Genomic DNA, 16,675 nt, shown 5'->3' on the forward strand with positions numbered 1-16,675 from the left:
CCCATGGCACCCCAATGTGCCACAGCACTCAGTTTATTACCACTGTATTATTCCCTGGCATTATATTGCTGCTTTTATGAGAAACATAAATTATGATTATCATTCTTTCCCTCTCGAGACTTAAAACGGCATATAGGAATATACAATTATATGCCAATTGGAAATATTGCAAACTGATGAAAAGTAACAGTCTTTAGTTTTAACAGTAAAGGCAAATAAAATTACAATATAGAATTACCAAAACAATGATGGTTGGCTCCTAGAGGCAGCCATTTTGTACATATTAGGCACCTACTGAGACTATGATAAATTGATAGTGACAGCAAAACACTGTTCTTAGGTTTCCAGTTTACAAAGATTTTGTAAATCAACGACAGTTCTTAATTTTAATAAATAATTTATACATAAACGTATATTTTGTATGGCCATGTTGCTGAGCAGTGGCGCCAAGGGAGGGAAGTGGAGCAGACTGAAAGAACTTGGCTCCATGCCTGTCCGGGGCCCATGCGGGCTTGCAGCCACTCCCTAAAGATGGCTTGACCACACCTCCAAGATGTCATGACCACACCCTCTTCAGCATGCTATGCAGTATGTAAAGAAGACTCCCAATTGCTTGTGTCCCTCTCATACTTGGCCAAACCCTTAGTAACAGGGGGCTGATAGATCTCCTGGCATCCCCGTTGCTGAGAAAGACAGTGAAACCAGTGAAGAAGTTGCCCATAGCAACCAATCACCTTTGAAGTAGCATTTATCAAGTACAGTCTATAAAATAATAGGTAGGAGCTGATTGGATCCTATGGCAACTTCTCCACTGGTCCACTTCTCCACGCTTTCCACTGCTTGATAAATAGACCCCAAAGTCTCTTGCTTTAATATAAAGGATAAAAGGTGGCCCCGCCCCAATTCTTCCACACATAGAAATGACTAAAGAATTATGAAGCATTGCACCTCTGCGCCCCCTGCTGGACGCAACTCAGCCCCATTGCGTCAAAGTTATGATTCATACGATTGCATTAACCTACTGGGCCCAATATTGAGGCGCAACTACATTTGGTGCAGACGGACCAACAAGTGATGTGGTTGTCAGGTCCTGTCATATTTACTAAGATAACGGGCCTCATTCAGAGTTAGATTTAAGCGCAAAAAGAATAAAGGCACAATTTGCACCTTGTAAAAAATAAAAACATCTTGTACTGCAGGTGGGGCCAAATTACACTGTGCAGAAAGATTTAAGAGTGTCCTAGTTTAATTGTAAATGTCAGTGTAAAAACAGAGCTGCCCGTAATTTCTAGAGATGTGCGGTTCGGTTCTCAAGAAAAATCCGAATCCACCCGAATTTCGTGAATCCGAGTAAATCCGAGTCGCGGTTCTAATCTCCTGAGGAGATCCGGGTCGCGGTTCTGATCTTTTTGCGGTTCAGAATTTGGATTTTAAATCCGAATTTCGGGTTTTTGGATTGCATAAATTACATGACTTTAGCTGTTTTTAAAAAATTTTATCTATTTTTTATTTAAAAAATCCAGATCCAAATCCAAAACCAAAACACTTGGGGGTGGTTTGTAAAACCAAATCCAGATCCAAAACTTTGAAGGAGATACAGATCCAAAACCAAAACACGGGGGTCGGCGTACATCCCTAGTATTTTCCTTGCATGCAAAAACACTTTGTTGAGTAAAATATTCCGAATCTCACCCTATAGCGTAAACTTCTCATTATAAATAAATGTAATAGGCTTGTACAAATGTTTAAGAATTTAACTCGAAACGTAATCCCGTATACTTATTATTTACAAATTGCACTGAAAACCTGATTCTTATCACCTGGTATTTTATTATATTATTATTGGAAATAAACAGTTTTAATGCAAACCTATTAAACTGATGTCATGTTGGGGGGGCGAAACGGCACAGGGTCAGTGCTAGCATTCACTCAGATGTGGACAACGACACATACCATCTACAATATGATTGACCACTTAACATTGACTAATATCATTATAAAGTATAGTAACACTACATCACATCTGTAAAAAGTTCCAAAAATGTTCAAGGACACTTTTTTAAAAACTGTTTTCGGGAATTTATAGGCAAGTGACAATTGGATGTAGCTCATAAGTGTAATTTTAAATATTTGAGGTAAAGTACTCCAAATTATGGGAAAGTTCTTATCTGTGAAACCCTGGATAGGCATTCTGGGTAATAGATTCCATGGCTAAATATTACAATACGATACGGCCACAGTCAATATCTAGACTCTCTGAATGTGGCCTAAGTGAAGTGGATCTTATATTTGACTGCGGCTACAAAATACTTTCCAAATATCCTAAGAGTTAAACTATATTTTCTAGTCATTCTGTACCGTCATATAAGGACTTAGGGGTCTCTAGTTACTAAGCAGTGTTAGGAGACAGAGTGAAAAGTGATAAGGTGCCAGCCAATCAGCTCCCAGCTGTCATTTTTCATACACAGCTTGTGAGATGGCAGTTAGGAGCTGATTGGCTGGCACCTTATCACTTTTCGCTCTGTCTCCTAACATAGACCCCTTAGTAGCTTATGTTATTATACATCAGTGAAACAGAAACTCAGAATAAGAGGCCTGGCCACCGTCAGTTAATTGTAGGTACGTGGACTTTCTCATGCAATTTTTTTATTTTCTTTTTTCTTTGTATCCAATGAGCAAGTTAAACCTTCTGAATTTAAAATGGAAGAATTGTGTCAAAGATCAAAGCTTTTTCCTGTTGTATCCCCGCCCCAGAACAGGTCAGGTTAAAGCCTTAGAACAATTGGGACTATTAAGGCTTTCGTCAGTCTCCGCCCTCTTCCTGCACAGGAGCCTCTCGGAGACATCGCTCCACCTGATTTGCATCAGAAGGAAAAAAAATTCTGATTTCTCCAAAGGGAAGTCACTTACGGATTCAACCATTAACCTGTCCCTCGTGACCTTTATAAACATTGCTAAATAGCACTCTTGAGAATTGTCTAAAACTCTATGGTAAAGGATATTTGCACTAGTCTGAACAGTGCAAATATCCCATCGTGCATTACTCGATGCCTAATTTAATGTACAGTTAACATTTACTGGCACTTTATAAACAAAGTAGAAATACCGCAAATAGCTTTAGATGTTTCTATGAAAGGGGTCAAATTGTGTCAAAATTATAGCACATAAGACCATTTTTGGGAAAACCGTTTTGATAAAAATAACACAAAAAAGTTACAATAAGTGTGTAAAAGTAATTGCACATCAATTTTAGCAGCATGCTCAGTACAAAGATTCAATTCTAAAACCAAAGCGGCCTATCTTATTTCATTGCAAAAAAAAAATAAAAAATTCAAAATGTTTCATCTGCAAAATCTAGTTTGTCAGAACATTGTCTAGTGTCGAATCTTGGCCAACTTGATAGACTACATGTAAAATATTTATAACTTTAAAGACTGAAGGGTATATTTACTAAGCAATGGATTTTCAAAAACACACAATTTTTTGCCGATTTCACCTGCCAAATTTAAAACGGCAAAAATAGTAAAGGCAAAATCAGGTTTTCTTTTTTGCATTGAATATTATTGCCCTTTTAAATCTGGCAAATCAGCAAAAATCGAGGGTTTAAAAAATCCACTGCTTAGAAAATATATCCCCAAAGGACCAAATAAAGACGCTTTACCTCTCACCTTCATATTCTTATCTTTAGTCATCAAAAATAAAATGGATAAAAAAAAAACAACCTAAGTTTACCAGACCTTGTTTGACACTACAAAGCCGAAGTTAACGACTCACCAGAACAATAGCTGTAAAGAATTAAAAAGGGTTAATCTATTGCCTTCTTTCAAATGCAGCCCAGGCACCCTTTGAACTGCAATTTGCAAAACATGCCTATTTGGTTTTTCATGTGGATTCACTTCCACTTTCTAAGGAGGGAAACCAGTTCTAGTCTTACCTTGTCCGCGCTCCTCATTCTTGTACTTGCTGGGGTTCAATATAAGATTCTCTATGAGACAACAGAAACTATATATAATCACCACATACATGAACCCGACAGGTTAGAATTCGATTCTACAGTTTTCTATGTATATATAATATACACACACATGAAGTGACAGCCCAAATAACAGGTGATATGATTTTATATATATATATATATATATATATTTATATATATATATGTGTATCATGTAATACGATGACTAAACACATTATGGTTTGCCCACTTTGATGAGCTCCAGGATTGGTCCCAAAGTTTTTCACCATATAGCTCAATATTTCATTTTAGGTAGAATTTAACGGCAAAACAGTCTGCATATCTGGCACCTGGAGCTCATAATATACTATGGGTATACTGATATCTTCTGCAAACTGTTTCTGTCATGTCAACTCCTGCTGGCATCATGTTGTTGATGGATCACAGCAGTGCTTCTCAAAACCAGTCCCCGGGACACACGAACAGAGTGCATGTTTTCCTTATGTCCTTGCTGGAACACAGGTGTATTACTTACAGACTGACACGAGCACGGGTATATTCATTACATACTGACACAAGCACAGGTGTATTCATTACATACTGCCACGAGCACAGGTGTATTCATTACAGACTGACACAAGCACAGGTGTATTCATTACATACTGCCACGAGCACAGGTGTATTCATTACAGACTGACACGAGCACGGGTGTATTCGTTACAGACTGACACGAGCACAGGTATATTCATTACAGACTGACACAAGCACAGGTATATTCATTACAGACTGACACAAGCACAGGTGTATTCATTACATACTGCCACGAGCACAGGTGTATTCATTACAGACTGACACAAGCACAGGTGTATTCATTACATACTGCCACGAGCACAGGTGTATTCATTACAGACTGACACGAGCACGGGTGTATTCGTTACAGACTGACACGAGCACAGGTATATTCATTACAGACTGACACAAGCACAGGTGTATTTATTACAGACTGACACGAGCACAGGTGTATTTATTACAGACTGACACAAGCACGGGTATATTCATTACAGACTGACACAAGCACAGGTGTATTCATTACATACTGCCACGAGCACAGGTGTATTCATTACAGACTGATACGAGCATGGGTATATTCATTACAGACTTACACGAGCACAGGTGTATTCATTACAGACTGACACAAGCACGGGTATATTCATTACAGACTGACACAAGCACAGGTGTATTCATTACAGACTGACACAAGCACGGGTATATTCATTACAGACTGACACAAGCACAGGTGTATTCATTACATACTGCCACGAGCACAGGTGTATTCATTACAGACTGATACGAGCATGGGTATATTCATTACAGACTTACACGAGCACAGGTGTATTCATTACAGACTGACACAAGCACGGGTGTATTTATTACAGACTGACACGAGCACAGGTGTATTTATTACAGACTGACACAAGCACGGGTGTATTCATTACATACTGCCACGAGCACAGGTGTATTCATTACAGACTGATACGAGCATGGGTATATTCATTACAGATTGACATGAGCACAGGTGTATTCATTACAGACTGACATGAGCACAGGTGTATTCATTACAGACTGACACGAGCACAGGTATATTCATTACAGACTGACACAAGCACGGGTGTATTTATTACAGACTGACACGAGCACAGGTGTATTTATTACAGACTGACACGAGCACGGGTGTATTCATTACAGACTGACACGAGCCCTAGGGTATTCATTACAGTTTGACATGAGCACAGGTGTATTCATTACAGACTGACATGAGCACAGGTGTATTCATTACAGACTGACACAAGCACAGGTGTATTCATTACAGACTGACCTGAGCACAGGTGTATTCATTACAGACTGACACGAGCACAGGTGTATTCATTACAGACTGACCTGAGCACAGGTGTATTCATTACAGACTGACCTGAGCACAGGTGTATTCATTACAGACTGACACGAGCACAGGTGTATTCATTACAGACTGACCTGAGCACAGGTGTATTCATTACAGACTGACACGAGCACAGGTGTATTCAATACAGACTGGCACATTTTAAAAGATTCACAGATGGTTCTAATTATAATGATGTGATTCTGTGAGTTGAGTCTGGCCAGAGTCTCCAAACAAAAAGTATGGTGGTTGCTCATATCAACTTAATGACATTGCACAGGTGCTTGTAAAGGGCAGGGTTTACACTGAACACAGAAAAAAAGAGATTTGCCCTCCAGCACACTGCAGCAATATCAACAAAAAATACTTAAATCATACATGATAATAGACATTCAGAGGTATTAGTTACATACACTTGCAAATGTATGAATAAGCGCCAGGCCATCGTCAAGGCTCCTCTATACTGGCACCAGTATAGAGGAGCCTTGACTATGGCCTGGCGCTTATTCATATATTTGCAAGTATATGTAACTAATACCTCTGAATCTCTATTATCATGTAGGATTTAAGTATTTTTTGTTGATATTGCTGCAGTGTGCTGGAGGGCAAATCCCTTTTTTTCTGTGTTCTTGCCGGAGTCTCGCCAGAGCCTGCGTCTCGCAGTCTGTTACATGCGTCCCATATTGTGTCCCCAGGACTGGGTTTGAGAAGTACTGGACTACACAATATCTGTCTGAAGTAAGGTGAACAGGTGCGAGGAGAGAGTATTGGATGGAATTAGCCATTAGGATTTCTGTAAATCAAATAAAGAGACTGGCAGGGAATGCGGTGCCCCATGTAGTTAGAGTGCCACATGACGCCTAACTATGCTATAACAGATACACGTTCTTTCATGATAATACATATGGATGCAATCAATTTGATCTGTAAACAAGACGTTTGTCCCCATAAAGTTCTAGGCAAGAAGAATGGATTCGGCCGTACAGCTGGGATCTGCGCAATTGCCTAATTCTGGCCACGCATACTGCCATATCGCAGCTCTTATAAAATGTCCCTGACATTGTAACGTGAATGCATTAACCAAATATAAGACAAAGGGATGTTGTTCCACACAGTATTAGAGTATTATTCATTTATTATAATTATAATTATTATTGTTTATTTATATATCTCTATTTTACATATTTGCTGCTATATAAACCTTTTTGCACATCTTTCTGCTCATTTGCACCCATTTACCGTAGTGTTATTATTGTAATTTTATTAGTGTTTTATTATGTTTTATAACTTATGTATTTTAATTGTTGTTTCACGTGGCATGATCCTATTTTTGGACTTATTAATGAGGATACATTCGCTCTGAAGAAATCGTTTATGGAACAATAAAGATATCAGCAATTGGATTCCCCTTACTATGGTGGACCGCAATTTAGTGCCAATGGAGCACAAGACTTCTGGGTGGCTGTGGAATGCACTCGGGTCATTGACTTTCCCGGTTTCCGGAGTTTAGTGCATTGACGCAGCGCCTGACATCCGCCGGCTAGCGGCAAGTGGCTCCAGGTGAGGTACTTGACTTTAGGGTATTTAAAACAGGATTGGGGTGAGCATGACACACTTCTGACGAAGGACCGTTGATGTCCGAAAACCGTTAAGCGGGGTTCACCGATTTTGGACTTGTTGCGGCTGTTACAGTATGGTCATGTGTATTCTCTTCTATTGGACTGAACATCCGGAGTGAAGATCTGATTACTCCCTTGGAACACCTGGGACTGAAGGGTACACGCTGACTGGTGCTGGCTGTAGCATTTTGCCAATGGATGATGTTATATGCTTTTTATCTACTTGTGTATTGTAAGTGCAACTTTGTGATTAAAATCAATATCTTTAAGGCAACCTGCACTATTACCCTATTTTCCTTTTGTGTCCCCTCTATGCCTTATGGCAGGGCTGGGGAACCTTTTTTCTGCTGAGGGCCATTTTGATATATATAACATTATTTGCGGGCCCGGTGCAGGCCACGCCCCCTCCGCATGATGTCACACGGGAGCGTGGCCACAATCACCCGGTGATTACAGCAATGCACGGAGCATCCTGTGGATACTCCGGGGAGCTGTAAGGGCAGCGGTGTGACCATCTGAAGCGTCCTAAGGACGCTACAGGCGGCACTGCTGCATAGATTCTGGCTGCAGGGTGTCATTCTAGGCACCCTGCTAGCCAGATGAGGCTAGCAGAAAAAAGCCAGACCAAATTATTCCAAGGGCCTGATACGGTCCCCGGGTAGGAGGTTCTCCATCCCTGCCTTATGGTGTTAACCAGTGCATTTAGGTAGATCGACATTAACTTCCCATAGAGTAATGTCAGTGGAACTGAAAATCAGATTGAATGATCTACAGAATTTAAACCTATATGGTGATTATTGTTTATATCCTAGTGTGAATACACATTGATGATTTTTTTTGTACATATGTTAAGTGGGGAGCGCTATTAGATGTTTGCACTATTCTTTTGTTATTTATATGGTGCCACAAGGGATCCGCAGCATCTTACAAAGTACATAAACACAAGAATAAAGTGCAATAGACATACAGTACAAAACATTGCAGAACACAGGATGCAAGCTATAAAACCATTATTTATTTATTACCATTTATTTATATAGCGCATAAATGTATTCTGCAGCGCTTTTCAGAGGATATTTAGCGTTCACATCAGTCCCTGCACCAGTGGATGTTACAATCTATATTCCCTACCACATGTACACACAAACACACACTAGGGAAAAACTTTTGTTGGGAACCAATTAACCAGCCAGTGTCGGAGGAATTTGGAGCACCGGGAGGAAACCCACGCAAGAACAAGGAGAATATACAAACTCAACACAGTTAGGGCCATGGTGGGAGTCGAACCCAAGACCTCAGTTCTGTGAGGCAGTAATGCTAAGCATTACGCCATTGCTGCATTTGCAGTGGTAATATCACAGAAGCAGTGCCGGCTGAACCCAATGGTTCGGTGCCACTGATAAGGGAAGGAAAAGCACAAGAGGGAGGAGGGCCCTGCTCGTGAGAACTTACAGTCTACAGGGGAGTGGTATTCTGCCTTTCTCTGCGTCTATCTTTTCTATCTCTGTTACTACTGTACCGCTCATCAAAGATTTGGACCCCAGGTCTTTAGAGGGTATAACAATGTATTGGGGGTGTGGCCACACCTCCAATGTGATTACTGAACCCTGTGCATTATTGGAAGGGGGATACCAATGCCATCCTGGAGGCATGGCAATATTCCCTTCCCATACTGCCCTTACCACCAGCCAAAAATCTCTGTATGCCAGTGTGTTATATAGCAGAATGGAAGATTGATGAATACTTCTGGATAATAATGTTATTAATAATAAAATAAATATCACTAGCAATTACAACATTGGCAAAGTTTCCTCAAAGCTGGGTGACCTGGAAATGAAAGAGTTATTTTATGTAATTGTGTGCATTGTTTTCTTCTAACAACTTTGAACATTGAGGGCCTGATCCAGAATTAGGCACAAATCAAAAAAAAGAGCAAACAAGGAGCAATTTGCACCTGGGTCAAACCATGTTGCAATGCAAAGAGTTCAAATGCATTTTTTTTTTTGCAAGCAGTGAAACTACCAACTGCTTTTGCATGTAGGGAACAAATACTGGGCAGCTTTAATTTGACCCTAAAAATTTTAAATGAAGCTAGGACAAGCCCCTTCCCAATTATAAATCTATCTGCACATTTTAAATCTCCTCCATTTGCACAACATGGTTTAACCAGGGTGCAATTTTTTATTTTTTTTATTTTAAATGCTTCTAATTCTGAATCAGACAGTAAGGCTCCTATATTAGAGTTAAAAGTCAGTCCAGCTAGAAGGTGCAATTTACACCCTGGCAAAACCATATTGCACTGCAGAAGGGACAAATTCAAAATGTAGTGGTAGATTTAGACTTGGGACTGTGGCGCATTCAGGCTCAACTCTAAATCGCATTGTTAAAAAATTAAGCTGCCCTTTATTTTAGGCTACAAGCAAGTCTGTCCATAGTCCTCCTGGATGCAAACATGAATCGCCTCTTGCATTTGCAATATGGTTTGTCAAGGTGCAAATTTTCCCCTTTTACCTGAACGAGGCCGTAATGCTCCCACTTTGTGATCCCTCGGCTTACATTGAACATCGGAGTGCTTCTATTTCACCTGTTATGTGTTCTTGATCTAATGTTCGCATTTTGAGTTACATACACCATTCACTCATTCTCTTCATTAAGGTGATTTCAATTGCTCTAGTAGGGCAGTGTTCTTTAAATTCACTATGTTATTATATATTCAATGGACAATGGGTAAGGTGGTGATATATCAGGGAAATAAACTTATTTTTTGGCTTTATTTTAAATGACTAACAAATGAAATAAATTAATTTTAAACAAATATAATCTTCCAACAAAATATGTGTGTGTGTGTGTGTGTATATATATATATATATATATATATATATATTGACTCTAAATTACATAACAATTCAACTAAATCACACTGAAAACCTAGATCACATAAAGTCATATATTAATATGCAGAGCAATTGTTTTTCTGTTCTCGCCATCAGGCTGATATTGTTTCTTTATATATATATATATATATATATATATATATAAATATATATTTATTTTTTTATTGAAAAAACACTGCCAAAAAAAATCTTCTGCCGTCCACGAACAAATACGTTTTGCTGGTGTTGTTTCTTATAAAGTAAGTGTAGAGTGTTTTCAAAAATTATACATAGGTATATACATATTTTAATATATTCATTTTAAAATATTTGATAGTTGTTTAATGCATAAACTTATTTAATTTGAACATACACAAATTGTTACTTATTAGATTGTAAGTTTTTGGGAGCAGGACCCTCCCTCTGTCTGTTCTATATCCCTGCTTCAAAATAAGTTGTGATAATTATAAGAATAACAATATTTATGTGATCTGTGTATAATATTCAGATGGAGATGAAGATTCATGCAGCGTATAAACAATACAGAACTAATTTAATATAATAGAAATAATAATAATAATAATAATAATAATAATAATAATAATAATAATATATGGCTATTTTTGTGACATAGATAACCCCAGATGTACAAGTACTTGGCTGAATAGGAAATATATGGCTGCATTTAGGTGTAAACCCAGGTAGTGTAGAAAATATTTATAAAATAAAGGCATTGATTGTTCTCCACCTGCCCATATCCAATCTATATGCACATACTATTGGAAATTATAAGTCTATTAGAGGTCATTCCTTTGCCATACAAAGCACAAGTCTGTAGACCAAGTTTTTTAATACAGATAATTAATTCTGAGGCAAATTCTAAAGCACGTAATAAATAACCATAGGGGGTATTTAATTGCTGATAATACACAAATTTAATGTACACAAAACACACAAACACAATAATAATGCAGCACACTGACACACAATTATATTATTATTATTATCATTACTAACACTTATTTATATAACACCAGCACTTTGCATCGCTTTACAATCGGGACCTAAAGTAGTAACATACTGTACAACCAAACACACCTGACACATACATACAATATATAGGCATCACATTTATACACAGGAATGATAAATATTTGATTTTTCTTTCTTTTTAAATTAATTTCTTTTTTTTAATATTGTATTATATGCTTTCCCACCCCTCCTCACAATAGACCCCCCCACCTGTCTTGCAGACCCCACACCTGAACGATATCCTATACTGTTAATCATCCAACCGTCAGGTCTGAGTGGATGTGCTGGATTTCACATCTCCCACAGCTGATGGAGAATCTCTATGATAGTTTGGGGTATGCAAAATACTGACATACTGCCAGGACCAGTGGGATGTACAAAGGAAAAATGGTGGAGAACCCGGCACCGCCACTGACATAGAGGTTTGCATGTCTGTCTGTTAGCAGCAATAGAAAAATCATAATCTGTGCACTCTGATGTCAGAAAGCAACATTTATATAGATATCGGTGACAGAAAAGTCAATAGACACAATCCATGGCCAATACTCCACCCGCTGGAAATAGCAGACAGTCCCATCTGTCATTGATGACAGCATTGAACTGCAGTCTTATATAGATTATATATAGTTTTATATAGATTGATAGATAGATTGATAGATGATAGATCTATATATATATATAAAATTATGCATCCATGCAATCCTTTCTTTAGGGATTTTTTTATACCTCTGAAGAAAGTTTTGTATTGAACACTGAAACTTTGGAATTATACTTTGTGGGTTTCTAAGACCCTGAGTGCAGCCTTTCCTTTATTATAACGTTTTATTGGGCTGGCTGTTATCATTAAGTATGAGTGCTGGATTTCATAAATCCCATTGCTTTTTCCTGTTTCTGACCGCCACAATACAGGCAGGATTCAAAATTATGATACTATGTATTGTAGATGGTGAACCCATTGTTCAACAAAAGTATGGAGAGATTACACCAACCATTGACTCTAAACTTCTTAATTAGATTTTATTCCTGGCACTTCAAACAATTGCTTTTTTAACTTTTTTTTAACTTTCCTTTAAATGACCTTTGTTAACAAAACTATTGACGTCTCCCTCCTGAAACTGGAGGGTCTTTCAACGACACAGACACAATGCGGTTAAGGTGCCACTGACACATAGATTATCTATAAATTGCATATTGACAAAAAGTAATATCAACGAGCAGGAAAGGAGACTAATCACCACGGTTAAATCATTCCTCTATCAGGTGGAAGTGATCGTGGAATAGTCACCGTCTCCCTAAATCCTGGACACTGTAGACTAAAGACTAAGATTGCAAGCCATAAAAACCGGTATGCATATATCCCAGAATCCCAACCTATTGGAACAATTTCAAACAAATGTTACATTAAGCGACGAACAAGGAAAATTAAAGCGAAAAACCCATTGAACAACATAAGGAGACATTTTAATTGATCCTGCTAAGTAGAAAGCCATAATGAATTAAAAAAAAAAAAAAGAATAATTATAAATGACTAGATATCTCTTCTGCTAAGGCCACTTCTATTTTAGGATGGTTTTTTTTAACGATTTTCATTTCTCTTTTTTACTAGGTAATCACAGCCAACAAATTAGGCCTATATAACAGGTAATTAGAATTACAAGGAACATGACAAACAAGATCCAAACAGCGTGCCGTTCCTATGTAAAGATCATTATATCGGCATGGACGGCATGGTAACGCAGTATATTGGGATTTCAACTATAGCGTCTTCAGCATGGATTTTGTATGCTTTCCCTATCTTTATGCCGGTTTACTCCCCGAAAATATATGAGCGAAAATCTGATTGAGCTCAAAAGTTGACTAAATTGGTCCCATTGTTGCATGGTCATGTGCCTAAAGTAGGGACTGTAAGTGCCATTTGGGCAGGGACAGACTAGACTGAGTAAAATAGTCTGATTGTACAGTGCTGTGTAATTTGGTTGTGCTGTATCAACAAATTAATAATAATATTAATAACAATAATAATGTACAGATTGTAAGCTTGCGAGCAGGGCCCTTTTTTCACTCTGTCTGTTATTACCCAATTTTGTTTTATTACAGTGTTTATTCTTAATATTGTAAAGCACTACTGTATATGATGGAGCTATATGTACTGTATATGAGGGAGCCATAGGATAAACGTTAATAACACTATGTATCGCGTTGCACCTTAGCGCCTTGGTACACCATTGTCACATTTCACTCTCACAATAATAAATCTGATTTTCTTTAGCATACCGGAGAAATAGATGAGGATTACTTTACTTTTGCTTTTTTTTTTTTTTATCTTGCAACATATTTTGTTTGTTGAGCATCTGTGTGCACACATATCAAACGTAAACACAACATAAACTAGAGAATGTGCCATGCACTTTATAAACAGGGGCTGAAGTTCATATTTGCTGACAGAAGTCCTCAGGTACATTGGGAAAAATATATATTTGTATGAAAAATGAGCAATAACTACAACAGTGCAAATATGGGAAACTTGTGCTTGTAATCATTTGGATGCTTTTTAAAAATGTATTTATTTATTTATTGACATTTACATATATGTAACACTAGAATAGTCCATTACGCTCCACAACTGTGAACAATGTAATAAAACATACAGGCCAAAAATGTTTTCATCTTATGTGACAGAATATTGACCCTCGGCAGGATAAGAGTTACCAACGGCCCCTACACACTACACGATATTGACAATGATTTGGCCGATTCTGACGCATTGGAACGACAAATCGTTCATATCGTGCAGTGTGTATGCACTACACCGTGTAGTGCGCATTCCTGTGGCGTTGTTAGCCACATCATCTGATCTTTTGTACATGCAGTCAAATCCGGCAATGCGGCTGACGATCCCATGCAGCGCTATGTGGAGTGGGCTGGCATATCGGGCAGTCGGGCACCGGATCGTCCAGTGTGTACGGACCGCCCGATATGTCAGCACGTCGGCGCTGGGGTCGTGGGTCGCATCGCTGGGTACACAGTCGTTTAGTGTGAACCCAGCTTTGGAAAGCTGTGGCTAGCCAGTTGCTGTGCAACTATAAGTTCCAGCATGCCATACCCAAATGATATTATTTGGCCACAGCCTGGCATAATCCGCTGGGACTCGTGGTTTTCAAATAGTTACAGACTCACTTTAACTGCAGCTAAGTGACCACATTATATTTCACTACTGAATATTATCCAAACCATGTGTTATTTCTTAACTTGATAAGTAACCACCACGTGCAATATTCCACTCCTACTTATACCACTGTGCTAATTATTTATCATTCTGGTAGGTGTGATAATTTCTCTGTGACAAATTAAAAATAATAAAAATTACAATTATTTTCTGAAACAAAAACCAAACGAGCATAACTTTCTGTCAAAACCAACAATTCCCGGTCAAGCAACGAATATCTTACAATGTTGCTAATATGTATCCACTATTTGAGCTATTCAGGGATACAATAATACTTATTATGGAAATGTTTAACAAAGTGATTGATTAACGGAATGTTACTCCTGTATAGTCACCAATATATATACATATATATATATATAGATATATATAGATATAGATATAGATATATATATATATATAAAAAATCACCAGGCACACATTTGCACCTTGGCACACTTCTCTTGCACTGTACTCACCACTGCTTGGGTTGCTAGGTGGAACGCCACTGCGCCTCATCCATTCATAGGGGTTGCGCCTTTGCGCATTGGGGGATAGGGGGGGCACTGAGCTGCTGATAACTGGTGCCAGAAGCCCTGATCCTGTTGGCTGTACAGAATTAAAGTCAGTTGGGCTGAACCCAATCTGTCCAGGGTTAGCTGAAGATGCTGCTGGTCCCGGTCCATAGGAGTGCCAGTCTTCTCTGCTTGGCGCATAAGGAGAGCTCCAGGTGCCACCCGGCTGCCCATGGTGGGGATCACTGTTAATTCCAGGGACATGATGATAGCTGGCAAAATCTGAATACTGTGGGGGCGCTGGAACGTAATTTTGGGGGTTCAGGTTCAGACCAGGGTGCCTGACAGGGTTGGGGTACATGTTGTTGTCCTTATCCAAAAGATAGCCCACGTACATTTTTGCCAGTCAGTCTTGTGCACATACTGTGCCTGCCCAGCTGTCCCGAGTCCTGGAGTTTTCTTCAACTCTGTTGTACTTCTTCCTGGTTGACTGCTATTCCCTTCACCTTCCTTGGCAGCTCACTAGCAATCACTATGATAGGCACCTCCCTGTCTAAGCCCTTTTATTGGGCAAGTAGGCATAGGATTTGCATTGAAAGGCAGCTTTGCATTTCAAAGGGACTCAAGTGCAAGAATCAAAGTGGAAGCCACTAGGTGTATTCAAATGGTACAAATTGCTTAACAGATAGCCCTGGTGTGTGTCCGTGTGTGTCTCCAAGGGGGGAAAAAATCATCACAGGGACAATACAATAAACTCAATTAACAAACCAAAGCTCTTCTGCATTCAAGTCAAACACTAAAATGTTTTACTAAAGTTACAAACCCTCCAGAGCTGACATGGACAAGTTGTATACAGAACAGATGTATGCAGCCCTAGCAAGCACTGCAGTTGCCCCAACACTGTCAGGGAAGTTGGGAACTGCTCAAAGCAACCTCTGAAAATTACTTTTCTTTAAATGCATATTTCTGTGGTCACATAGGGGAGTTTAAAAAAAATATATATATATTTATCTTATATGTCAGATCAGATCACCTTTGTACATTGATTTATTCTTAGCAATTGTTAGAGTGCGCTCATTACTGTATATACATACCAGATTAGGGCTGTTTATGTCATCTGTGGTCAAAGGTTATTCTTGTGTATACCATGTTCTACTATCTAATATGGAAAAGCTATGTAGTGGATTATCTCAGCACACACTTAATTTAATTATTAATTGCATTAATCTGGTTTGCAACAAGCTGGGCCTGTATATATATATATATATATATATTATTAATAATCTTTATACATTACTATATTTACTTATATAGCACCACTAAATTATGCAGCTCTGTGCAAAGAAATATTTGTTATCCAACCTGTTTTCAGGGGGTAACAGCAAACATTTAGTATCACCCCCATGTATGAAGGAGAGACCGCGGCACAAACCTCTGATACCTGCTGCGATCCCACCATTCCCGCCGGCAGCCGCAGTCCCCATTTCGATGGGGTATGGGATGCTGCCAGATTAACCAAATTCCAGAATGCTTGGCATTT

General features: G+C 38.7%; 1 protein-coding gene across 1 annotated transcript in view; it reads right to left on the reverse strand.

Moving 5' to 3' along the window:
* CDX1 (caudal type homeobox 1) overlaps positions 1 to 15,532 on the reverse strand; it is a 40,590-nt gene extending 25,058 nt beyond the window's left edge. The window contains exons 1-2 of the mRNA XM_088478357.1: positions 15,100 to 15,532; positions 3,935 to 3,985 (exon numbers count right to left, since the gene is read on the reverse strand). Coding sequence (XP_088334483.1) covers positions 3,935 to 3,985; positions 15,100 to 15,532 — 484 coding nt within the window. The remainder of the gene's footprint in view (positions 1 to 3,934; positions 3,986 to 15,099) is intronic.
* Between the last annotated feature and the right edge of the window lie 1,143 nt (positions 15,533 to 16,675).

The sequence above is a fragment of the Taudactylus pleione genome, unplaced genomic scaffold (assembly GCF_031769625.1).
Source record: "Taudactylus pleione unplaced genomic scaffold, aTauple2 ptg000212l, whole genome shotgun sequence".
NCBI classification, from domain to species: Eukaryota; Metazoa; Chordata; class Amphibia; order Anura; family Myobatrachidae; genus Taudactylus; species Taudactylus pleione.